At 39.7% G+C, this 27304-nt stretch overlaps 1 protein-coding gene across 1 annotated transcript in view; it reads right to left on the minus strand.

Annotated features, from left to right (window-relative positions):
* Window positions 1–2131: 2131 nt before the first annotated feature.
* Window positions 2132–27304, minus strand: part of SLC17A8 (solute carrier family 17 member 8) — a 64123-nt gene continuing 38950 nt past the window's right edge. The window contains exons 6-12 of the mRNA XM_082419567.1: window positions 25083–25169; window positions 24585–24724; window positions 24303–24452; window positions 23192–23324; window positions 16363–16473; window positions 11338–11465; window positions 2132–9932 (exon numbers count right to left, since the gene is read on the minus strand). Of these exons, the coding sequence (XP_082275693.1) occupies window positions 9588–9932; window positions 11338–11465; window positions 16363–16473; window positions 23192–23324; window positions 24303–24452; window positions 24585–24724; window positions 25083–25169 (1094 nt within the window). The 3' untranslated portion in view covers window positions 2132–9587. The remainder of the gene's footprint in view (window positions 9933–11337; window positions 11466–16362; window positions 16474–23191; window positions 23325–24302; window positions 24453–24584; window positions 24725–25082; window positions 25170–27304) is intronic.

The raw sequence follows: 27304 nt of genomic DNA on the forward strand, positions 1-27304 counted from the left end.
GCTATTTATTCACAGTACCTCATAGTATTTTCCATTAATTTCTCAAGGATGTCAACATTATCTTCCTGGGGTACTCATCATCATGCTTTAGTACATATTATGGTCAAATGTTACATGGCTTGAAAGAACACTAAGCAAGTACTTTCAAAATGAGTTCATCTACTTAATGCCAATATCTTATAATCACTACTGTGAACAGTGGGAAAAGATGGTAGAGAAATAAATTGGAGAAGTTCCTGCCTACATGACTGCCCCAGCACTCCAAGACAAGCTTCCCCAGTGGGTCTATTACAGTAGAGAAAGAAGAAGAAAGGGGGTATGGAAAAGGACCAGAAAGAAGAGAGAAGAATCCAAAGGAAGGAAGGAGGTGGGAGAGATGGGAAATATGATAGAAAATAAACAAAAGAAGTTAGATGAGGGAAAAAAGGGAATATGAGAAGGCCAGGTGCTTGAGCTAGAGAATTAGGCTTCTACAAAGGGCATCTCAGGCAGTGACTACAAATTATTAGGTTTCCTTCAATTTAGCACCGGTAGGTCATTCTGGCAAATCTTCACCTCCTTTGGATCATGGTCACCTTTGAGAATATGACAACAGTTATAGAAGATTATAGATAAGTCTTTTCTCCAGATGAAAGTGAACATATACAACTTACCATTTAGATCACATTTTCTGGGGGTGTTTGTGGACCCCAAGTTGAGAAGTCTGCAGGTCTCGGGTAGCTACACCACACCAACACAATCCAAAACAGTAGTGGCTTTACCGGCTTCAGGATCTAACTTTAATCGCTCCTCCTTTCCTGTAATATTCTCTCCGTATGGCATCTGTGGCAAAGTTAGAGCTTCACCAGCAAAAGCTCGGCCTCCCATCCCAGTTTTGATAAGGGAGTTTAGTTCTGCTCAGCCATAAGCCTGACTGAAAGGCGGCTCCATCCACCCCCACCCGAGAAAGTTGTGGAGGAAAGGGAAGTGGGTCCACCTGGCAGCAGCCCTCCAGCTTGTTTGCCCGGATTCTACAAATGTTACTATACAGATGGCTGAAAGGGTCAAAGGTCTCTCACATCCATGGTATATCTAAGTTATTTGACTTCACTTGAACTTTATTTCAGAATCCAGACATTATGAGTAGATATGTATATGTGGAGTGATAAAGTTAATTCATTTATCAGGACCCCAAAATGGAGGCCACCCCAGGGACCCCAGCCATACCACAAACCCAAACCTGTCAGTCTGCACTTAACAGGACACACCTGTCAAAGAAACCTAACACCAATCAATCCTCCAACTCAGCTTTAGCGAGCTCACCTCACTCTAGAAAATAGGACCTGCAGGTCTTATTAGGAAATCCCCGATCTCCTAGCCAAGCTCACCCTGCTTCCCAGTTGCCTCTTCTAACATTCTGGAAAATTCTCTCTTGCCCAAAATCCCTTGGAAGATTGCTTCGCTGCTAGTGAGCATTGAACTCCCCCGCAATCCATGGGCTGTTGTCCCTTGAATAAAGGACACCAAAGTTGTTACTAAATTGTTTTAGTTTTGTCATTTGATGGGGGGTGGGGAGGGGGAGAAGGGGGAGAGGGGAAGGGACAAAAGGAGAGAGAGAAGAAAAAGATAATATTACTTTGTGCTAGTTCTGTGTTTGAAGTGCTTTCAAGTTGTGGAATTGTGGTCACCTATCCACTTCAAGTGTAACTTTTAAAGAAATGCATTTCAAAGCCACCTTGAAATGTGGCCACAGTTCTGCATTATCTGCTCTGTTATTGTTGATAATGAATTTAACTAACCAGGTACTAACTGAATGATAAATGATATAGAAATGGTAAGTCAGGTGAATTTTCCCTTGAAAATATTTCTTACAGATGAAGTCAAGGATTTATAATCAAGAACTCCTGTTTATAATAGTGAAAAATTAAAAACTGCCTAAAACGTCTAACAACTGGTCTAGGCACATAATATGAAATAATACCATTCAGCGATTAAAAAAAATCATGTTCTCATTGGTTTGAATGTGGAGCAATGGGAACCCATATTCATAGATAGTGGGAAAGTAAAATGGCAGAACCACTATGGAAAAGTGTTTGGTAGCGTCTCACAAAGGTACATGTACACCTTCCCTATGACCCAGCAATTTACTTCTAGAGAAATAAAAACATATGTCCACAAAAAGACAAGAGTGTTTACAGCAGCTTTATTCACAATAGTCCTCTCCCCCCAGAATTGGAAACAATCCAATGGCCATAAATAGGAGAACACATTTTGATACAGCCATACAACGTAATATTACACACCAATAAAAAAAGGAACTAGGGATAAACACAATAGCAAAGACCAATTTTTAAAATGTTATACTCAGGGAAAGAAGTAGGATTCAAAAGAGTTTGTTCTGTATGATTCCATTTATATGAAGCTCAAAAATGGGCGAAGTTAATCCACATAATAGAAATCAGAATAGTGGTTACCATTAGGGAGAGGTATGCAACTATATGCACACACAAGTAAGAATCAATTGATCTATAAACCTAAGATTTGTGCTTTTTACTTTTACTTTTAAATTAAATTAATTTTTAATTTACTTTATGTAAATTATATCTCAGTGATTATTTTAAAATCAAGCTCCCAAGGAATATTTAAAACATGGGAATTTATTATATGAGGTTAACTGCAAAAAGAAGGACATAAAACTATATATTACAGTATGATCCCATATTGTTCAAAAATATATATGTGAAAAGACTGGAGGCACATGTGCTGAAATGTTGAGTAGTTAAATGTGCTGCAATATTAATTTTTATTCCCATAAATACATTTTTCTCTATTTTGAAATTTTCTACAAGGGAGCATATACTACATTTTTTAGAAAAAATATTTTTTAAAGTTTTCTCTAATTACCCTCTCTTCCCCATTTTGAACTCCAATCCTGTCCTTGGCCCTCATTTCTAACTTATTATAAATAGTCCCCTAACTGACCTCCCAGACTCAAGATTCTCTCTATCTAGACCAGTCTGCTTCCCTGGATGTTTCTTCCTTTTTAATTTTTTTTAATTTTTAATTTTTCTTTTTTTGGCCACACTGCAAGGCTTGCGGGATCTTAGTTCCCCGACCAGGGATTGAACCCAGGCAATGACAGTGAAAGTGCAGAGTCCTAACCACTGGACCACCAGGGAATGCCCTATTTCTTCCTTTTTTAAAAAACAGAATTCTATTTTTGTGTCACGCATGCAATATCTTTTCTTCTCTTTCAGATTAAGTTTTGTTCACCTCCCTGTGATGTTGGGTTTCTTCCAAGTACCTTCCTCCCTGCCTGTGTTGAGCTCTGTCTTTGGTGTTGGAAACTTTCCTGAACTCTCAGCAGTCTTTGGCTGTCTATTCGTGCTGCCAAATCCAATGGTCCTTTCTCAGTCTTCATCTTACTTGATCTAGCTGCCGCTTTGACACAGCTGATCATATCGTAACCTTAACCTAATGATCACCCCTCCTCAGAGCCATTCTTTCTTCACTTGGCCACAGGATGCCATCCTCTATGGGTCCCCTTTCCCTACCCTGCCACCTCACTTTTCCATCTCTTCTGCTGACTCCTTCTCATCTTCCTGATATCTCTGTGCTGGAGGGCTCAATCATGTTCAAATCGTGATGATCTCGTGCAGTCTCGTGGCTTTAACTACCATCTGTGTGATGAGATGATGACTCACAAATGAACAGCTCCAGCTCTGACTTCTGCCCTGAATCCCAGACTGCATTCCAGTGTCCGCCTGATATTGTCACTTAGCTATCAATCGGCAAATAAAATTCCAAAATCGAACATGTCCAAAATTGCTGGTTCTTGATTCCTTCCCGCACCAATCCTGATCCTCCCCAGTCTTCTGCCTCTCAGCAAATGTTCCATCTTTCTTTAAAATATGTCCAGAACCTGACCACTTTTAAAAGACTTGGTGTTCTTTCAATATGCCGAGTGTGTTCCCACTTCAGGGACTTTGTACTTGCTTTTTTTTAATTCCTGGAACACTTTGCCCAAAGAGGCTCCTGACTTGCTCCCTCACTGCCTTTACATCTCTGCTCAAAGTCCACTACATCCCTGAACACTCAATATAACACCTCAAGCCCCACACTTCCTATCCCCTTACCCTGTTCTATGCTTGTCTTTAGCACTTAACACCCTCCGACGTACTATATACTGAACTTACTCATCAACCTGCTTATTTTCTGTGTCTGTCCTCTGGAATGTAAGCTCTATGAGAGCAGAGACTTATTTTGTTCATTTATTTTCTATCCCTAGTGCCTGGACCATTATAGGTGCTCAATAATTGAAGTGCTCATCATAGATTCTAAATAATTGTAGAATGGCTGAATGAATGAATGAATGAATGAATGATGGAATTTTTATTCCCATTGGTAGGGCTTGGTGGGTGGCCTCCACAGGAAGTGATTGGGCAGGGATCTACTTATTTTGATGGAGAAACCCCTAAATGTCAATGACTGTAAGTCTTTCTCTTAGAAAGTGAGTTCCCATCCCTCACCCTATGAATCCTTCAGTCTCCTGCCTAGACGATAAGAGCTTGACTACCAGCATTTTGGAAGCTCGGCCCATGAAGGTGGCTGAATGTTTTCAGTGTTCAGTATGCAAACTTTTAATTAATTTCCCTTTGTTTAATGAGGTTCATTCATTCATTCGACAAATATTTACCAAGTGACTATTACATACCAGACACTGTTCTAGATACTTGAGATTCATCAGTGAAAAAAACAGACTAAAATCTCTACTTTTTGGAGCTTATATTCAGCTATGACCGGTGTTCTTGAATCCAGAGATGCCCTGTACAGAAAATAAAGCTCCTGTTTTCCACTAGGTGTGGGGAGGGACAGTTTCTTGGTTGAGCTCTGGAGTTATAACTACTCCTTCCATGCACTTTCAGTAGGGTTGCTAAATCAGGCAATTCTAACTTTCAGCCAGTCCTTGTGTTTTCAGCCCCCCCCTCCTCAAATGTCATTCTATCCATTCACTCTGTCCTCCAGAGGTACCTGGCCCTGGTGCCTTCAATTTTTCAGCTTCCCCAGGGGTAGTAACACAAAACAGCTTCCTTCTTTTCTTCACTTGGTTCTGCTGAAGTCAGTTAAGGCTCAGGTATCCTCATTCAGCTTCCTAAATGTGATTTTCTCCTCCTTTCTCTTTGTACTGGAAAGTTTATGTGCTCTTTCATTCCTTTATTATAATCTTAGAAAGTAGGTAACTACCTACATTAATCTGCCATGTTTAATCAGTCAACCTGAGCATCACCTCCAGCGTAATCTTCCTTGAACACATCAGATTTTGAAGAATATATCCATTGAGCATCTATTCTGTGCAGGACACATACTGAGATTCTGGACAGTGCTTGTGTTTCCATTCCTGGGATGCCTCGGAGAGATTCAGTCCTCTGGCAACAGCCCTGTAACTCCCCAACACACACACACACAATAAGCATTGGGTTCAGCCTTCCTATCTTACTATCTGGGTAACCAGGGAAAATATAGAGGCCCCTGGTTCTTACATCTTACTCCAGGCCAGCCATTGGTGAGAAGAGGTATCTCAGCTGTTCATCTGGTTTTTCACCTGTCCCCGTACTGGGGTCTGGACTAAACTGCCAGAGCTCATCCCATCAGTTCGCTGACACCTTACTGAAATTCCTGGGACATTCTCCTGACTTTGAGAATTACCATTGTCTGGAATTTACTGCAGCCAGGAAAAGAGGTGGAGAACAGATTAAAAATTAAGATTAATATTTAATTGAGTTGATTAATATAATATTGTAAATTAATATACTTCAATTTTTAAAAAAGAATTAAGATTAAAATACAGCCATTAGAGTCTTGAGTTTAACTTCTCCTCTTAAACACCATTTATTTATTAATAAATACTTGGGAATAAATAGTTGAACTTTCCTCATTGAGTTCCCATGAGAATTAAATGAGATATGCATGGAAAGGGCTTAGCATAAGGCCCAGGACCCAGTAATAAATGAAATGCAAAGAAAAGTTCAGCTTCCCTAGCCCTTCAAATTGGTCCATGTGGCTATTAATGCCAAGTTTGAATCAGGCCAGAATCTGTTGTATTCTAATGACTATCAATTCTAATAAAGATATAAATCTTCGTGGTTTCTCCTGGAAGGGGCCCAAATATCCCTTCCATACACGATTTGCTCCCTACAACTTAGTTCAGATCTCCCAGATCATCTGGGTGGCCCAGAATATCTCAGCCCTTTCAGTTGGATTAAAGAGATCCCAGAATGCTAATGCCTTCAGGTTCCTGGAAAAATCAAACAAAAATCATTTCTGGAGAGAAAAACCCCCACATTTTTTAAGCCTAAAATCATTTCTACAAACAAATCTTCAAATACGATTTTGGATACAATCAAAGAAAGCCAGGCACAGACTGAGATAATGTGAATAAGAATCAGCAAAACCAGTAGGAAATAGATAAAGAATTACATGGTCTCCAGATATTGGCACTGATCAGACTTTAAAATAATTATCTTCTTGTGTTCCAGGAAATAAAATACAGGATTGAAAATCTCAGCAGAGGACTGGAAATATTTTTTTTAAAGACATAGCAGAATTGAAAAAGAACCACTAAAAGTCCTAGAACTAAAAATACAATAACTGAAATTAAGAACACAATGGGTGGATTTTTACGAGACTAAACCTTGCTAAAGAGAGAAATAAAGAACTTACTTAAAAAGTGAGTCAGAAGATCTCCAGAATAACAAAGACAGAGGCAAAAGGCTGGAAAATACAGAGGAGATGGTCAGAGTCCTACCCACAGTCCAGCATCCATTTAACTGGACTCTCGGGAAAAGCATAGAGAGAGAAGGGAGAAAAGCAGTATAATAAGAGAGAATGGCTGAAAATTTTCCAAAACTGGTGTAAGACATTGAGCCCCAGACTGAAAATAAAATTAAATGGACTTGGCAGGGAAGAGAGAAAGGGCTACTTTTTTAAAAGTCAGAGGTGACTCCAAGATTTCTAGCTCCAGCAAAAGGGTGATGTGATTAACTGAGATAAGAAACAGGGAAGGAAAGCTAGGTTTGTTGGGCTCAGAAGGAGTCAGTGTGAAATAGAAATAGTAGATTCCAATTTTTACCTGTTGAATTCAACACCCAGGCAGGGATAACAAATGTGTCATTATTTCTTGAATAATTATATTATTCTTGTTATGTTCATGTTCCAAAACATGTTCCTGTTCCTTGTTTTTATTCTTTAAAAAGGATGAAACTTTCTTGTCTCAAGAATCCAGCATCCTCAGGCTTCCTTCCCTTCTTGCTAGAATCCATGGTTTGCCTCTAAGAGCTGATCTACGAATGGATATTTGCAGCCAAATGTACAATAACTTGCAAAGTACATCTGCCTGATGTTCAAATGTAATTATCTGTTCATTGCAACCTTCACGAAACCCATCACAACAAAATAATGTGTTTTCTAGTTTTTAACACCATGGACCCCATTTTTTTAATACTATAAGGGCAAGTGACAGGCACCCTGTCAAAAGTGCTTTGATTTATCAAAATGTGGAATTTCTACATATGACCCTGACATCAAATATGGAGTAAATACAACTTTGTGTCACAATCTACAACATTACCTTAAGGATTACCATGAGTTTGTAAAATAGTTATTTGACTTCATTAACAGAAGAAAAAATAAAACACTGACTACCATAAATTTCTCAATTTTTTTTTTTTTAACTTAGAAAACAGCACGACTTTCACAATAAATCCTGTGACTAATGGGTGAAAATGACATAGCATGCTTTGTTTTCAACTGCAAAGTTCCCAAAAAGGTTAAAAGATAATAATGATGATGATAACTAATGTTTATTGAGCATTTTCTACATGACAGGAACTGTTCAGAGGAACTTACATGGATTCACTCATTAAAGAGATTTAAAGATATATAACATAAATGATATACTGGTGACATAAATAATACTATTTAATGGAAAATCAGGCTTTTTTTCAAAATTATTCTTTTTATAAAATACACTACAATTCTGCTGATACAATTAGGGACCAGAAATATATATATATGAGAGAAATTAGGAGAAAACAAAACCACTTTACAATAACAAACTACAAGTAAATCTATAATTTTTCCTGCAATATTATATTTTTCGTCTGAAAGTAGAAATAAAATTTTCAAAAACAATGAACATGGAAATAATTTTATTTTCAAACAATCTTTTACATGCCAACATTAAGTTTTAAAATATCATTAAATTTTAAAATATATTTAGAGAGTATCCATGTTATTGCCTTATGCAAAGATTAATTTTTCAACACTATGGGTCTAGTTGTCCCAGATGTTTACATTCTAGTATTTCACTGTTTAACTAATGCTGTATTATTGTGGTTTCACTAAATATCATTCCAAGTAGAGTCATTAGGAATACTTCAATCAGAATTTTGTATAATTTGATCAAATTTCCTAATATCACCAGCAGAAATGGCTAAAGACATACATTTTTTAAAACAGAGGACTCTTCTAAGAGAATTTTACCTAATAAAATGCATGAACCAACTTCTTAAATTACTAAACGTCTTAAAGATTTACAAGTAATTTGGAACATCATTTAACCACATTCTTGATATTATGAAGGGTTGAAATTTAGTTCTTCTCAGCCATTCTGACCATCAGATTCCTGGAAATTTGCTGTGTTGCTTAGCTTTTTATTTTTCTTTGTTTAACCTATTTGAATCTCTCATATAGTCTGTGACCCTTATTATTTAGAAAAACTATGGATTCACAGAATCATTTGGCTCTTCAGACCACCTAGGACCCTAAAGGTCTTTGAATCCAGTCTCTCACACAATGTTTGAATGTTCTCTGCCACGTCAACCCAAATGTTTTCCATCCCCCATGCCTGCCAAAATAGGGGATTATCCACATGACAACCCACTCCATTTTCAGTTTTCGTTATTAAAAATGTCTTCTCTAATCTGAAGTGAAACCTTCTTCTCCAAAGCTGCCACCTATTTTGGACCCCACCAATCTCAGCACTGTCCCTGGCAGGATGACCTTGGGCAAGTCAATCTCCTGTTGCTTTCGTTTCCTTAGTTGTAAAATGGGGATAAAAAATGTATGTCATAGGGGTGTGGAGATTAAATGAGAATGTTATAAAGTACCTGGCACAATACAGGGCCTTTGTAAGCTGTGGCCTTTATTAGGAATAGGAAACCCTCCTCTGCATGGCGGCTCTCAGAAATGTAGTAGCAACTATTGTTTTCTCCCCTCCAGGTCAAATATCCCCATTTCCTTCCATTTTTCTTTGAAAAACATGGTATTGTCTTTCTTATTTTTCTAGTCACTCTTTCCTGAATAAATTTAGTTCTTAGAGAGAAGAGTCAACTGCCAATCAAAAAAATTATAGCCACCCATTTTATCAACTTAGAGCAGGTTGTCATTGCAAGATAATATCTATCTTTTCCCTATTGCTAAGTAAACCTCCTCTCCCCGTTCCCCCACATCCAGTGTCCCTAGAGTTGACCCTCTGGCAATAGAAAGCAATAGGTATGGATACTTTCTGGTTCTAAAGTGAGGAGGAGCCAGAAGTGCCCCCTCAGACATTAGGATGTATCTGAGAAGTTTCCCTCTTCATTCTGGTAGGATGTCAGCTCTTCCTCATCAAGAGTCACCCCTCTCTGTCCTCTCCATTCCTTCCTCTGGACTTCACAATTCTGGGTGGTGGCTCCATATGACGTCTTCTTTCTGGGACTTGTGAAACTCTCATGGTTGAGTTCTATCTCCTCGGCTAATTCATCTCTGTCAATGATTCCGCACTTCTCCTCAGAAAGGTTCTCAGGGTCAGCCCACTCCTGTTTCTCCCCAGAAGCAAAGACCCCATAGAAGATCACGCCACTGTAGTGCACCAGGGCAGCTATGAGGAACACATTCTGCCATTCCTCACGGGTCTAAACAAGGAAACGCGGTACCAATTAATATTTTAACCAAAAACAGAGATTAACAGTATCTTCTGGAGGCCTCCACTGGGACAAAAGCACTTGGTCACCCCAAAGGCAAATGCTGTGCTTCTCAGGAAGACATGTGGCAGAAGAAGGCCCAGGACCCAAATGGAATTTGAGTGTTTAAAAAATGAAAGTTAAGACTACAATGAATATGCATTTTTTTAATTTAGAAAAATATTTACAAAATAAACATCCTGTAAATTCCTTGCTGCACCACTTCACAGCTCTTCTATATATACAAATGAGGTTTCCGCTCACATAATAGGTTAAATTAAACTTGCTTTAGGAACCCACCATTGTAAATATCAGAGGTCTCCCTCTTGCTTGCTTTGGATACATGACAATTTGAGCCATGAAAATGGTCAGTATTGACTGTCAATAGCTTATTTATAATCATATTTTCTATGAAAATATACTGTATCAAAAATAATGGGAATTTGTGTTTAAAGTTAGGGGCAGACAGTATCTGAGATTTAATGATCATATTACCAATCCTTTCATCTCATGAACAGACAAAGCGTGGATCCTCTGCCTATAAAATCCCCAAAGACCACCTTCCTTTTCTATCAAAAGATAAGAAAAGTTATCCCACACTTTCCTCTCCAAGAAGCTGGGAGAATTTCTGAAGTCATATTTTCAATAGGCAATCCAACAACAAAAAATAGTTGGGTAAAAACTCCATGGTATCAAAAAATGTTTATTTGCAGAAAGCAGCAACTAAAACCCTTTCAAAGACAGAGATTAAGAAAACATGTGGCCTGTGGCTGAACTCTGGATGGATCTGGGATCTTCCTGTACCACCCACCCTAGGCTAAATACACAAATATTCAGTAACGACCTAGTGCCACACCCGCTTAGGTCCTTAGGAAGGGTCATTAATGTCTTGTTTATTTTCTTCATAATAAGGAAGTATAACTGCACTAATATTTTCATGCTGGAACATGCTAAATGGAAATGGGCTGTAAAGTTTAATTACTTATGATTATAAAGCAATCAGGTAATTTATTTATCCTGAGTTGATTACCTCAGTTTCTTCTTTGTATCTCTAAACAGTCTAATGGTATTAACACCTCCCCTCCACACACACACACACACACACACACACACACACACACCTTTTATTTCTCAATTTAAGAAACATAGACGCAAACATCAGTCAGCCCTGTTGCCATCAATAAACAATAATTTTTTAAAAGAAGAAGAAGAAATTTTAAAAAAAGAAAAGACATTCAAGTGACTCAGCCAAGTGAAGGACATACACATTTACACAGACTGGGGTAGGGCCTTGAGAGTCAGTGCAGTGCTTCAGTCCCCTGATACCGTAACCCACAGCCCCAAAGGAAAACATTACCTTGTGCTTGGTCATCGCGCCCACAATGAGGGGACAGACCATTCCAGAGAGGGTTCCCACTCCGTTTGAGATCCCCATGAGAATGCTGGCATAGCGGGGGGCAATGTCCAAGTGGTTGACATTAAAACCTACAGTGAAGCCAAACACCTCAAAATCAGACTCAAGAACAGAATTCCAAATACATTTTGGAAAATACTAACTTTCCCCAACTCTCATCAATCTATTTCCTCTACATGTAACTAATGGATACCTTTAGTGGAAGGGCTGGGTTGAGAATTGTCAGGCTGTGTCTGCACATAGCAGAAAAACAGGCTATGATTGATTAGCAATGACTACCATGGGTTCTCCATGGGGGGAATTATGACACCTGTACCTTCTAGGCTTAGAAGCCCAAAACAGTGGTGTTTGGGGCAATACTGAAAAGCCCGAAGCCTGGATCACATTTATTCAGAGTAAACAATCACATGATCACATAGAGTGTGCTTAGAAGCAAACCCTGCCTCATAATATCCTCCCTCCTAGCTCTCAACTCACTCCCAAAAGTCCACCATATGTAGGTCTGCCTTAGTAGCCACATGGCATAATGGAAAGGGCTCTTTTTTGATAAGAAAGATTTACACAAACATTGGCAGAATCCTCTGCAATTTTCAAAACACTTTTACATACATACTTGATTTGGAGTCTGTAAATCTGGATTCAAATCTTATTCCTACCTCTTAAACAAGTCACTTTTTAGGACTTTGTTTCCTCATCTCTAATTTGGGGGTAATGTTACTACTTAACTCATAAGGATGCTGTGAGATGAGACTCAGGGGAAATATGTATGCAAGAGCTCTTGGCAAACAGCTAGGCTCTGGTTACTATCATGATTACCAATACCAGTACTACTTCTGCTGTTGCCGCCGCTTCTAAGCACGCCCCTCTCTTTGAGGTCTTCTATCTATAGATAACTCTGCTAGGAGTGGTAAAATAAGAAATCACCAACATCTCACTATTAATCTGCTTATCAGGAGACAAGAATGAGTGGGATGAAGGAGGAGTGAAGGCAGAGGAGGAACAAGGCTTTGAAAGAGGAGGCATCAGGCGCTGGGAACCAGTTCCCCCGGTATAGCCCAGGGGTGCATTTTAGAGTCAGACGGACCTCGGACCTGGCAGCTTAACTGAGATGCAAACCTGGACAAAGGATTTAAACTTTCTGAACCTCAGCTTCTTCACCTATAAACTGGGATAATCAGTCTTATAGAATTGTTGTAAGAATTAAGTGAAATCATATATGTTAATTACACAGGTACATAGAGGTGAAAGCCAACATATAGGTTCTTTACGGTTGGGTATCCATCTGCCTTGTTTACCACAATCTTCCCTGAGCTGGCAAAGTGTCTGGCACATAGTAGGCATTCAATAAATAGTTGTTTAATTAATTACCAATTTGAGCTCTGAAATTACAGCAGGGGGTTGTAGGTTTTGTTTATTCATATTTTTATTTTCCTTGGTCTTGCTTTTTAATTCTCTATTTTGTGCAAAGAACTTGAAAACAGAATTAAACAAAAATATTTTTCCTAATCTGGCACATTGGCTGGTTGTTTTTTTTTCCTACCTCCATTCAGAGACAATTTTGAGAAAACCTTTCTGGAATAAACATATCTTCTCCTTCAGGTCAAAGTGGCAGAAAATCAGAATATAAAACAGCTGCAAGATTAATTAATCTTACTGTTGATTTGAATGCGGTAAACAGTTTATTAGAAAAGAACCCAGAGATAAGAAGCAATTAGTATGATTGGCGAGTATTATATTCTGATACAAAGCCTAGGCATTTGTGTTCAGCTAAAAACAATGTCAGAAAAGCCATTTAGGTTTCTAGCTGCACAATACTGATGTTTGGGGGGAAAATTGTTGAGAAACTGAGACACTGATAGATTTTTTTGAAGCAGGCACACAAAGTAAGTGCACACAATTTGGGAGAGTCAGTCTTCTCTACATAGGACATTTTCTAAAGCAGGCCTCACCCATCCTTTGTTTTTTTTTTTTCTATATTGAAACTTCATTACAAAGTTATAAAGCAGAGCTCTTTAACAAAAAATACACATTTGGGTTTGCTCTTTTTTCTTTTTTAACATCTTTATTGGAGTATAATTGCTTTACAATGGTGTGTTAGTTTCTGCTTTATAACAAAGTGAATCAGTTATACATATACATATGTTCCCATATCTCTTTCCTCTTGCATCTCCCTCCCTCCCACCCTCCCTATCCCACCCCTCTAGGTGGTCACGAAGCACCGAGCTGATCTCCCTGTGCTATGCGGCTGCTTCCCACTAGCTATCTATTTTTGGGTTTGCTCTTAACACCCAAGTACATCTGAGAAAATATTAATATAAGCCACTTGAAATAACAGATTCACATCCAAAAGATTTCAACAAATTTATACATTTTATATTGAGCACTTTCCATCCCTTGTAGCTTTCTAATCTCACCTGTCTCAGCTCTCTTGTCCATAATCAGTTCCTAAGCTGAGCAAGTCTTCCCTGGCATCTCTATTAACTCCTTATAAAGTTGGCAGATAGCAGATCCTAAGGAATCATCATCCCCATGACCATAATGCCTCCCATAGTCTCACTGTTGGATCAGATAAACCTTTATTCCAATCCTAATTACTTAATTTACCTGCGTAAGTTAAGTCACGTTTCCAAGCATCAGTGTCGTCACTGACAAAATGAACATAGCAATACCCTTCTCATCGGGCTGCTACAGAGATTAAATGAGGTTATATCTAAAAAGTGGCCAGCATTGAGTAAGTGCTGGAAAAAAAAAAAAAAAAAAGTGGCAGCTGCTGTGATTTGGGCTATTGGATTTCTCTCCTTCTGATTGTGGCTTAATTGGCAATCTGGGGACAATATGAGCCTGAATATTTCAGTATCTCTTGGGACAGGATACGAATTTCTTTGCATCACAGGGCTATCAAAGAAAGGTGTTCCTTAACATCCTACTAGAAACAAGTCATTACTGCTCTATCCTTGCTACTCAAAGTATGGACTATTGATCAGCGGCATCAACATCACTGGGGAACTTGTTAGAAATGCAGGATCTCAGGCACCACTCTGGACCTACTAAATCAGAATCTGCATTTTGCAAGATCCTAAGGTGATTTGTATGCACACTAAATTTTGAGAAGCACTGGACTAGATTAAATAATAATTGAACCACAATAGTGAATATTTATTAATTGTTTTATGCATCTGGTACTGGGCTAAGATCTTCTAATGCTTTATTTCCACTAGAATGTAAACTTTATGAGGACAGAATCTTTAATTTTTTTTTTTCTCTGCAATATCCCCAGTGCCAAGAACAGTGTCTGACTCTTGGGAAGTGTGAGTGAATAAATGAATGATCTCAGCTCATTGCAATCTTCCAACAACCCTATGAAGCTGCCGTTACATTGCTCCAATCTCTAGATGAGGAAACTGAGGCTTGAGGATGTAAATAACTTAGCAGTTTTTTTCCTTTTATAAATAGTAAGTAGTAAAGAGGGCCCTTAAACCCAGGTCTCTGCATCCCCAAACCCGCTGTTAGCTGCAAGCTACTTTTAATGCAGACATTTTTTCCTAATTTAACTATTTATCAGCTCTATTTACAGTTGACCCTTGAACAAAGCAGGTTTGAGCTGCACAGGTCCACTTACAGGCGGATTTGTTTTTCAGTAGTATATACTACAGGACTACGGGATCTGTGGTTGACTGAATCCTCAGATGAGAAATTGAGGATACAGCAAAACCCAGGATGCGTAGGAACATCTTATACAGAGGGCCGACTACAGGGTATAGGCAGATTTTCGACTGTGCTGGGGGTCAGCACCCCTAACCCCTGCATTGTTCAAGGGTCAACTGTATTTTGATAAGATCAAGCCCCTGTTTTATGTTAGTTTAGACCAGAGGTTCCATGTTTTTCTGTTCTGGGATGTTACCACCCTGTTTGATCTTTAAGACAGCCCAGAATTGTGGAAAGAGCACAGATACGAAGCCTGGCAGGACTGCACCTTAGTTCTTCCTTTGCTACCAATTGTGTGACAATAGGAAAGTCCCCAGTTTTCCTGAGTTTTAATTTACTCCTCAGTAAAATAATGGTAATATCACTTGCTTCATAATTTTGTCAGATAGATGCAATATATGTGAAGTGTTCTGTAAATGACACTTTTTAGTCCTACAATATGTTTTTAAAGTTAGAAAAAAAACCTGAGTTATACTTTTTCACCCAGTTTTGCACAGGGAACTTCTGAAGTCTGTAAGACATGATATGCTAGCACTGTGACCTCTCACACAGTAGGCTGGTTTCTGCTCTGGTAAAATGGGAGACTGCTAGCCCTTAGGGTAGCTGTGAGAATTACAGGGGTTAATACACAGAGTGGGCTTTGAACAGTCCCCGGCCCAGAGTTTGTGCCTGATCAATGTTAGCTCTCATCATCACCATTATTATTTTTACCTCCTGCTCTAGCCTGTTTAGAAAGTCACATCACCTCTCTGGACCTGCATTTCCTTGTTTGGAAAATGAAAGCCACGGAGTAGACAAAAATCTAAAGGAGAGTTCCACCCTTAAAAACTTCTGATTCTATGACTATATGTCAAATGACTACATCATTTGACTTTTGAGTTAATATTAGCAGCTCTCCAATAGGAGGTGAGGATTGAAAAGGTCATGAGAGCCTCCGTTAGTTAGGGTGACCTGGTTCTGAAGTATGAAGGTGTCACTTCATCCAGCAACACACGCGCTGCCCACGTCCCAGAGGCAGCGCCTGCACGTTGTTTGTTTCCAGATGGAGAAAATATCAACGATTCCAGCTTGACTGGGCTCCTAAGCCTGGTTCTCAGTGATCCGACAAAATCATCCCCACTAGATGAAAGTCTCTAGCCAGTGGCCCTGATCCTTGGGAATGGCTTGGCTACCAAAGGAAGATGCTACAATATCTTTTCCTTCCTTCCTCCCAAGTCTTGCTGGATCTATGGAAAAGATTTGGAAACCCAAAGGACACTTTACCTGAAATAGCAAAACCACTAAATCCTACGGCAAGCACCAGAAAGGAGATAGCCACCCCTTTGGTATGGGAAAAGCCAACCACAAGGAGTAAGGTTGCCTCCATGCCAAAACCTGCAAATGGAAACAGCAGGGGGGAAAAAGTCATTTTCATGTCAATCAGCCCAAGTTCATGAATTTATCAGATAAGAATCTGTTTTTATTTCCATGGACCCAAGTTTTTAGTACACACATTCTGGCACAATATTTACAATCTTATTGGGGTGTTTCTTGACTACATGACAATGCTAATATTACCCAGGTGTTCTGTGAGCCTTCCAACATTTTCCTGGTGTACTTTGAACACTGAATGGTCCCGGGAGGTACGATGATGCCCATGGGATGAGAAATGTTTATTATCAGTTGTTCATGGGTAGTTCCCCCTGCCATTTCTAAATACTAAAACCATCAATGACTCTCCTTTGATTACACAAGTGATGGTCTCTCACAGAAAAATGAAATAAAAATAAAATTAAAAAATAAAATATTATTATTGCCAAAGGTGACTAGAAAGCTGTAGTGAATATCTGAAACAAAAAGCAGAGTCTCACCACTTGTAAAGCATAAGGCAGAATCTTCCCTTTCAGAAGTTTGCCAAGCTCTCAGGCCTCTATTTAAAGCCACGAGATATTTGCACAGAAAATACAGCAGGACAAAAGTACTTTCTGTTCCTTTCATTCAGAATAAGTGAATCCAGCACAATAAAAAAGAGTAAGGAAATTATGAAGATGGTCCTTCTCATCAACACACAGACACAGACACACACACACACACACACACACACACACACACACACACATTCAGCCGATAGCAGACAGAAAGATGATATAAATACCATTTCCAGGGACATGAAGTACCCTGGGAGGTAGAAGACAATGAAATGATGCTTCATACTGGGGACCGTCTGCTGATTCCAGACATCACCACACATTTGTCCTCTGAGTTACCTCAAAGACAACAGGCCCAAATCAAGTCTCTGTTCCCCTATTTTCAGTCTGAAACAAACAAAGCAAACCACCACCACACTCTTTCTTCTTCTCTAAATTAAACTTCTATCCACCTGTGTTTAGAACCCAGACTTTGTCAGACGGGCCTGGGTTCAGATTCCATCTCAAAATCACACATTGTGTGATCTTGGACAAGTCACCTCACCTCTTAGATTCCTCATCCCCCCCCCCAAACCCCACCAAATGGAGCTCATAATACAACCTTGGAACACTGGAAGGTTAAATGAAATTGGGTATATAAGGTGTTGAGCATGGTTGTCGGCCATGGGCACAGCTCAACAAATGGTAACCAAAAGTCCAATGCAGAAATCTCAGAATCATCTTGGACTTCTTTCTCTTCCTCAGCTTTCACATAAGATAAGAATCCATGGGTTTGGCCTCAGAAATATCTGTCAAATCCGACCTCTGCTTTCCCCTCCTCTGCCATTGTCTTAGTTCTGGGCGCCACTATCTCTCACCTGGACAACTTCAATAACCTCTTTACTGTATTGGTCTTCCCATCTCTTCTTCCTCTGATCCATTCTCTAGATCATTATCTTTCTAAACCACAAATCTGATCAGTTGCCCCTTTGCTTAAAACCCTTGTCAATGGTTACGTAGTATGAGTATAATGCTGTATAATAAATCCCTCCTGCGGTTCCAGCTTCATCTTCAGCCATCCTCACCTCCTTGCTCACCACCTGTAGCCCGTAGAAAGCCCCCTGTTGTCACACAGATCTATCCGCTGTTTCCTGATCACAGCACTGTTTTGTGCCCATAATGTATTTCCACAGACTGTTCCTTCACCTGCAGTACTCTCTTCCCACCACTTCTCTTTTCTGGAGAAATCTTACTATTCTTTAAAGTCCAGCTCAAATATTGCCTCCTTTAGGAAGCTTTCCTGACAACCCTGCCCCTCACCCACCAGTAAAGCTGACGTCTCACTCTTACTCATTTTATAGAGCTTTTCAACATTGCCTTGTAGTTTTTCATTTGTATTTCTGCCTCCCTGACAAAACTGTGATATTATCCAGGGAAGGTACCATACATATAGCACAGAGCCTGGTGAGTATGTAGTGGGAACTCAATAAATAATGTTTGATGAATTAATGTGAAGGAAAGAAAGGAAAACCAAGACAAGTTAAAACACAAGCTAAAGCACTGTTTGTAAACCTTGGTAAGTTGCTTACCTGTCTGAGTCCCTTTCTTCAAAACTATCATAGAAATAGGGCAAAGCCTCAATAATTGTTTTACTTGGTCATCTAAAGAGGATCAATGCAATTATGGGTGCAGAGGTGCTTTTTAAACTGTGGGCTTTACAGACTCACTCATATAGGGAACAAACTAGTGGTTACCAGTGGGTGGGGAGGGAGGGGCAATGTAGGGATGGGGGAGTGGAAGATACAAACTACTGGGTGTAAGATAGGTTCAAGGATGTATTATACAACAAGGGGAAAGTAGTCAATATTTTGTAACAACTCTAAACGGAAAGTAACCTTTAAAAATTGTATGAAAACATTTTTTAATTTTTAATAAATAAATAAAAATTTTAAAAAACTGTGGACTTTATACCATTACTACTTGTTATTAATTTTGTTTCAACAGTTTAAATTATACATAAGGAAAAACTGCTAGCGTTTTGTATACTGTTTGTGTTTTAGAAGTGGCCTGTCTTAAGCAACAAGGCACATGGCTGAAACTTCCTTTAACACTTTCAACAAAGTGGTACCAGAAAGTTAATTCCCCCAAAGAATTAGAATAAAGACACATGAAGAAGAAAACCTACAAATGATACACTGATTCATCTCTAAGGAAAAAAAAAGATCTTTGCCAAATAGTAGACTTCCAAAGAAAGAAAAACCATTTAAGAGCCTAATGGTTCCTATCTACAGTGAAAATGCTAAAGATAGAACTGTACGTTTCAGGAGCTGAAGGATAAAATTTGGACTTCATGGGTAATCAAGAGATCCTGGAAAGTGAACTTATTCAGAGCTGACAAGAAAAACAGAACAAGGATTAAAAGGCCTGAGAAATTTTTTCATCTCCCCTGAAGTTCACACAGGCAACTGATTCGGCCAGACTAGAATTTTTGACGTCACTCACACTTTCCATGTAATACAGAGGGAGGTATAAGGATTTGACATCTGTCTTTGAGGATCTTGGAAATGTGCCCTGATTCAGAATGAACTAGAATAGAGCATCATGTCTTAAGGTGATCTGTTTGCTTTAAATGATTCTAGCAGCAAATATCTCTTGCCTATGGAAAGAAAAGAAGGAGGTGGCAGACTCCACGAAATGTGTGATCGTTCTCAGATGAGAAACGTCCTCTGTATTTTGGCTTAGAAAATATGAAACCAACTAAAATTCTCTAGAAGATCATGGAAGTGCTTCATTATATCCAAATCAGTCTGGCTCATTCAGTGATGGCACAAAACTCTGTCTTTATCTCTAATGCAGCATCTCTGTGTTTAAGCAAGCTGGGAAAAGCATGGTCTTTTAAAAAATTTTTTCTATGTATATCCCACTGGTTCTGCTATGTCAAAATATAAAATGACATGAATAGACATGTGAAGAGATTTTTTTTTTCTTTTTAAGATGGGATAGAGGCTGGGGAGATTCTATGAATGCATTCTAGTTTCCGCCAAAAAAAAAAAAAGGAAAAAAAGGATTTACTCTCAAGGATTTAAAATATTTGAGAGTTGTCACCACCATCTAAACTACTAATTATGAAGAAACAATGGCAAAGGTGATTGAGGAAAAATTAAATATGAGCAAGACATTCCTATGAAAATGTCGTTAGGGTCTTCAAGGCATCTGTCTTTAGAAGAGGTTGTACAGGTAGAGTTTAAACACAGAATTTTCTTTCAAGTTCCAGGTTTAGAAGTTGCATATTTTTGGCCATGGGAAATATGATTGAATAGCATATACTTATTGAATGCTTCCTTTGGAAAACTTCTGTTTTGTCAGTGTGTTGAACACAGGAGAAGACAAAGGCACTAAAATATGTCAAGAACATTCTGTTTGCTGAACTCATGCTAGGTGCATGTATACATTGTCTCATTTACAATCATAACAATCATAACAATCATCTGAGGTAAATACTATTATTCAGATATTAAAGAAGAAGAAAGTAAGGCTCATGGAATTTAGAAATCCATCCACTTCAGTGTCGACCTCCACTGACACTACTTTAGATCAAGCCACCATCTTCTTTTCACAGAATGACTGAAATAGCCTCTTAGCTAGTTTCCCTTCTTTTACTCTAAGTTCTATTATTTCGATTTGAAAGCATAAATCAGATCATGTCCCTTTCCCTCCTTTAAACCCTCCATTTGCTTCCCAATGCACCTCAAGTAAAACCCAAGCTCCACGTAGCTCTGTCTACAAGGCCTCCCGTGATCTGGCCCCAGCTGTGCACTCTGATCCCATCAATGTCACTCTCCACCTCACCCACCAAGCCCCGACCATTCTGACTTTCCTTCCTTCTGTTCTCTAACATGTCACAGTCATGTCTGCCTCAGGGCCATTGCACATGCTATTCCCTCTGCCTAAAATACTTTCCTGCAAGAGCTGTAAGAAGGAAGCACATGATGAGTTGTCAACCAAGTGTATAGATAGAAGGAGCATTCACTGGAGGCTGACGTAGCCTTAACAAAACACAAGTGAAAAGACTTGAGCTGATGTAGTAGGCTGTGTGGGGGGGACTGGGTTGATTGGTGAAGGTGAGCAGAACTCACAGTAAAGGGAAAGGGAGTGAGCAAAGTCAGAGACAGCAAGATATATTCAGGGCCTGGTATGGAGGGCTATTCAGCTGGAACAGAATCTGATAATTAGAGGAGTGGTACTTTGACTACTATGTAAGTTTCTGATTGCTACTATAACAAATTACCACAACCTTAGTGACTTAAAACAGCACAACTTTTTTATCGTATAGTGCTAGAGGTCAGAAGTCTGAAATGGGTCCTACAGAGCTAAAATCGGGGTGTCAGCGAGTTGCATTCCTTTTGGAGGCTCTGGGGAAACTCTCTTCTTACTTTCTGAGCTTCTAGAGTCTGCTTGCATTCCTTGGCTGGTGGCTGCATCATTCCAACCTTTGCCTCTACTGTCACATCTCCATCTCTGACTCTGACCCTCATGCCTCCTCTTATAAGGACCCTTGTAATTATGTTGAGCACACACAGATAATCCAAAATAACCTCTCCATCTTAAGATCGTTAATTTAATCACACCTGCAAAATTCCTTTTGCTGTATAGGGAAACACATTAACTAGTTCTGGGAATTAGGACATAGACATCTTTGATGAGGAAATTACTCTGCCTACCTCAGCCGCCTTGGGGAGGATCGTGAAGGCAGTGCCCCAGAGCTTCCCCTCCTGCCCATCAGAGAGCAAGCCCATACCTGCCAACCTTTAAGTTCAAGTCAAGGGTAGGCCCCCAAATCCCTGCTTGGGGCCAGCAGTCAAACTGCTGGGAGCCCAGATGCTGACAGGTTATTCCCAATCTCCCTGATCAGACTTTATTCCTGAGATGCTGTGCGATGAGATCATGCCAGTCCGCTCTTGCATCCCTCCATAGGATTTTCACTTCTAAAGGGCCCTGACCCATCTCATCTGGTCACAGTGCCCCCATTCCCTCCTTTCCAACTTAATATCCCAGTTATGAACTTTCACCCATAGATGGCACTGTCCTCTACCTCCCGCCTACCCACCCCGACCCCCAGTCCCCTGGAGAGATAGCAGTAGTGACTGTAAGCATTGGCAATGAGCTCAGACAGACCTGGGATCTCGTACAGGATCTGCCACTTGAGCAAGTCACTTTATTATACCCCAGTTTCCCCACTGTAAATTGGGTTTAATACATAACAGCACTTGCTCCACAGGGTGGTTATGAGGATTAAATAAAATAATATGTGTAAAGAATTTAGCTTAGTGGCTGGCACAGAAAGTGTTCATTAAATGCTAATTTTAAAAGCAAAACAAAAAAGATAAGGAGAAGGTGGAGGGTTTTAAAAAGGTGAGTTGTCATAAGCATTGTGAGGGTTCGTGTTACTTTTACCTACCTCTTTTGGAAAATCGCCCAACTTCTATTTTATCTTTGCAAAATGAAAACATGAAATAGGAACTAAATAACACAAGGAAGAGGATGGTGTGTGTGTGTGTATGTGTGTGTGTGTGTCTGTGTACACCCCATGCACAAGCGTATGTTGGGAAGAAAGAAAACTACTCAGAGAAAATACTTTTCTTATGTTTCTTACCAAAACATGTATATCTGTAGAAAGGGAAGGGGGAGATAAGGGAATAAACTATAAAAGCAAAGGATTATATATGTGGAAGGATATATGGGAAAGATAAAAAATAAACAGATAGATACCAGGAAATCATGTTGCTTTGGCTTAAGAGTAGATGAAAGAAGCATTTCTGCAGTTGCCAGTGTATATTGATGTATCAAATAAGTTGTCATATCTCTCTCTTTTTTTTAGTATTTCTTTTCTTTTTCTTTTTTGGCCACGTGGCTTGTGGGATCTTAGTTCCCCAACCAGGAATTGAACCTGGGCCCTTGGAGGTGAGAGCACAGAGTCCTAACCGCTGGACTGCCAGGGAATTCCCAAGTTGTCATATCTCAGGTCGGACAAATACAGGCTGAATGACCACTAGGCAGGGGTGTGATGGACAGTCAACTGGGGGATGGACTTAGGAGCCTTTAAGATCCTGCTCAGTGATTAGACATAACCTCCAAAATATGGTCTGCAATTCAGTTTCATCTCATTCTATAAAAGCTGCTTAAGCCACCTATGAAATCCACAGTACCTCCACAGTTCATGATTTTTCTGACAGCAGTTGTGGTCAAAATTTTTCTGCTTCTTAAATAATCAGCCAATTGTCCTCCAATAGGCACAATGATTGTCATAACCATGTGTGGGACTGCTGACAAGAGACCCACCTGGAATGAAAAGAAACAATGAGCTATTTTTAGCTACTTCTGAGAGAGGCACTTCCTTAACTCCCTGCCTCCGCCATCTCCACCGCACCCCTCACCATCAGATTTAATCATCTAATTATATGGGACCAAGGTAGGCCTGAATTCTGTAATAAATAAACAATGAATGAATGAATGGCTTTAAGGATAGACCAAATGTCTCCTCCATCAGATCGGAAGCTCCTTGAGGGCAGAGGTGACTTTCATTCATCACAGGCCCCAGCACGCAGCAGAGTGCCCGGCACATGGTAGTTAAACACTTGGCGCAGACTGAGTGTTCTCCGATGGCAGCCACTATGGGCTGTGCTAGCTCTTCCATGGTCACTTCTGACAGTACCTGTAGCCATGCAGACATCTACCTCTACTAGGCTGCTGTTCTTTCCCTTGTGGGAAGGAGGCTTAATTCTTTTATGATGACAGTTTATGTTTTACCATTCACACTCTTCCTCCCTGAAACACAGACAACGTAATGGCAATGGCTGGGAACTTTGAAAAAGTTCTTTCTAAACCATACAAAGCTCTGGCCGTTATCGCTATGACCGTGATCTGCAAAATGAGCTTTAAGGTTCTTACCGCTCCTCACTGAATAATTTATAGGAAAAACAAAAAACAAAACAAAAACAAAAAAACCTCTCACCCTTAAATCTTTTGATCCTTGCCTAATATGCGGTCCTTGAGTCAGCTTCAAAAACACTTTGAGATCAGGTATAATACAAATCTTTAAAAGCAGCTTAATACAGCTCTGATCCTTACTAAGAAGAAATTAAATAGCTATGTATACTGTGCATAGAATGTATAACTTGTCTGACCTCCAGGGTATTAGGTGTCACAGAACCGTTATGAATTTTGATCAGCAATTTACTTATTTTATCATGCAAAGATTTTCTCAGTAGAAGCAAGAGATTTAAAGTTCAAGAACATTTGAAGCATCTGTGTGTTTACCTTACTTATTGCAAATCCAAAGACCTCTTCAAAATAAGCAGGCTGACTTATTAACAGCAAGTAAAAGGTCCAGCTTCTGCAAAAATTTGCCACAATGATTGCGTAAACCGGCAACGATGTAAAAAATCTTTTCCATGGTGTATTAAATTTCTAGGGAGTAAAAATACCGTGGGATTTTTACTGAATATACTGACAGATTATTTTTCTTAAGAGGATAACACAATCACTGAGAGAAATACTCATAAAAAAGAGGCAAGTCTTCATCTATCCGTCTCTACTTACACTGAGACTAACCAAGTTGGCTCCTTCTCCTATACTTGTCTCTATATAGGTCCTTTCCTCATGGGATATTGTTGGGTGAACTGCTGGACACTCATAGGCCTGCAACAGCCAAAACATGTACCAAATAATCCCAAACATACCTGCAGTTGAAAAACAAAAGTCTTGATCATACAGTCTCATTTTCTTCCATCGCTAAGTTTGTCAAATTTCAAAGTATTCTCAAATGGCACTATATTCAGCTAGGAGAAAGTGTTTGGTTTATTTTTCTGTTGTTGTTATTATTAACTGGTATTTAAAGAAAGATAATGTTCTGCTCATTAAATTCAACTTTCATATAAACATTAAATGAATCATCGCTAGACAAGTATTCCATTTATATGATAAACTTGTCTTAGTAATCTCTATTTTCATACAGTAAACTCTTAGCCAACCCCATTAGACAGTAAAATACCACCTCTATGAGTCACCCAAGGGAACTCATGAAATCAAATCACTCACCATAAATATAAAAGACAGAGGCCCATCCCATGTATTGTACCAACACGCCGGCCAGCGGCATGGCAATCACTGCCCCCGCGTAGGAACCTAGAACGAGAAAAGGTTGAGGGAAACTTACCAGTCGTCATGCAAGCCCTTTCAAACCACTTAGAGTTCATGTGGTCGAACTGAGGAGAATCAAACTGAGCAGGAGTCATGAAGAGGAGCAGGCAAACTCCCATTGTGCCCCAAAACAGGGCTTCCAGGAGACAAAGTTCACCAGGATGCCCTTTAACTTCCTCCAGACACCATGGAGGGATCAGACAAAGATGGCTCGGGCACCGTGATTTGGAATGACAAGAGAATGGAATGAAAAGATGAGAAAAATCTAAGAGAATTCTGAAAAATTCAACCAGGCACAATATTGGGTGCAGAAGACAGAAAGTGAAGGAACATATGTATCTACCTCTCAGGGCTCACAGAACAGGATTATCACTGTGGTCTTTATTTATTAAAATTTTTTTTTCTTCCAGCTTTATTGAGATATAATTCACCTAGGTCTTTAAATGAGGGACTTCAAACTATGAAAGGATCATGCTTTTAGAGTCTCGATTTTTTTTTTTTTAATACCAGGAAACAGTTAAATTTCAGGATGGCAGGATGACCAGGATGGCTTCTGTCTCCATCCACCTCCTAAATATGTATATTTTTTAGTTTATTTCTTACTTTGTAAATACCTAACCTTGTAAATACTTACCTATATGTGGATGTTTATCTTGTCTAGACAAGATAGTGAGGGCTAGAGGCAGTGACCTCACCTCCACTATCTCCTGCAGCTCCATGATACCTGCTGGAGAAACATGAGCCCTGCAAACTCCCAATAAATATTAACTAAATCAAAAAAATTACTATCTGAAATTCCCTCTGGGTATGAATGAAAAAAAATTCTTGCTTCAGAGAAAGTGAGCCGCAAAAGGAAATTCTGTATCCCAGAATCCAATGCTAAGAAAGACCTTCAGGAAATGGGAGCTTGGGGATCTTCCAGAGAAAGAGATTAAATCCCATCTTTCTAAGCTGGGCCCAACTGGTTATGAAAGGCCTGACCTGGAATCCCAAATCTGAACATCATAACACCTGAAGAAGTCTCTCAATCTCTCCAAATCATTTTCATTAGGTAGAAGATGGAAGTGAAATCTCTATCTCACAGGGTTGTTTCGAGGAGCAAATAAATTATTAGATGAAGATGCTCTAATTAGTGCTGCATAAACACCAACTATTACTGCTACTGTCATGTACAGAATGACGGAGCACTTTTTTTTTTTAACCTCAGACTTCCTCAAACCAATAAGGCAAGCATTCCAGGACGTATCATTAGAAAGAAGAGCTGCAGGCCTAATTCCTCTGTGGGTGTGGAGAAGGTGGTCTTCTTTCCTGGACCAAATACCCTGGGAGTTGGGGGGTGTGGGGCCTCCAGTTTAGATGATGCAAACAGGGAGGGTCAGGGGATAACAATCTATAAGATGCATTGGGTGCTTTCTGTGTGCTCTCTAGTACTGTGCTGAGCATTCTGCACCCCTGATTTTATTTAACCCTTTTTTCAACCTGGTAACATTGGTACTGGTGTCATCCCAATTTTACAAGAAGGGGAGGGGAGGGGAGGTAAATTTCCTGAGGTCACATAGGTGTGAGTGATAGGAACCCAGGTCTGCAGGAATCCAAAGCCTTTAACCTTAACTACTTAATAATTCAGTCCTGCTTCTTCCGCTCAACAATACCCAATAATTCCTCACAGTAAGAAGCATTCATTCACTGAGGAAATTTTACAACTTGAAATTGTCCTTCCCTGTCTTTTAGATGAACTCTTCCTCATCCTTCCAGACATGGCTGAATGTAATCTCCTATCACACCCTGAGCATACCCCAACAGGGCTCTCCACCCATATTGCCCTCACTGCACCTTGATGCCTCTGTGTGGTCACCAGGGAAGACAGAGGAGGCCCTCCGATGCTTGTTGCTTGGCGTGGAGAGAGGGGAGTGGCTGAACGGGGGATGGGAGAGTCCCCAGTTCTGTCCTCACTCTCCATGGGAATTTATATCTTTTTTTCCCTCCCTGAGCCTCCACTATAAAATAATGGAGGTAGAAAAAGAAATCAGATGTGTGGCTATCAGAGGCAGGGGTGGGGAGAGGGGAAATTAGATGAAGGCAGTCAAAAGGTACAAATTTCCAGGTATAAGATAAATAAG

The sequence above is a fragment of the Balaenoptera physalus genome, assembly GCF_965194825.1.
Source record: "Balaenoptera physalus genome assembly, chromosome: 13".
In the NCBI taxonomy this organism is placed as follows: domain Eukaryota; kingdom Metazoa; phylum Chordata; class Mammalia; order Artiodactyla; family Balaenopteridae; genus Balaenoptera; species Balaenoptera physalus.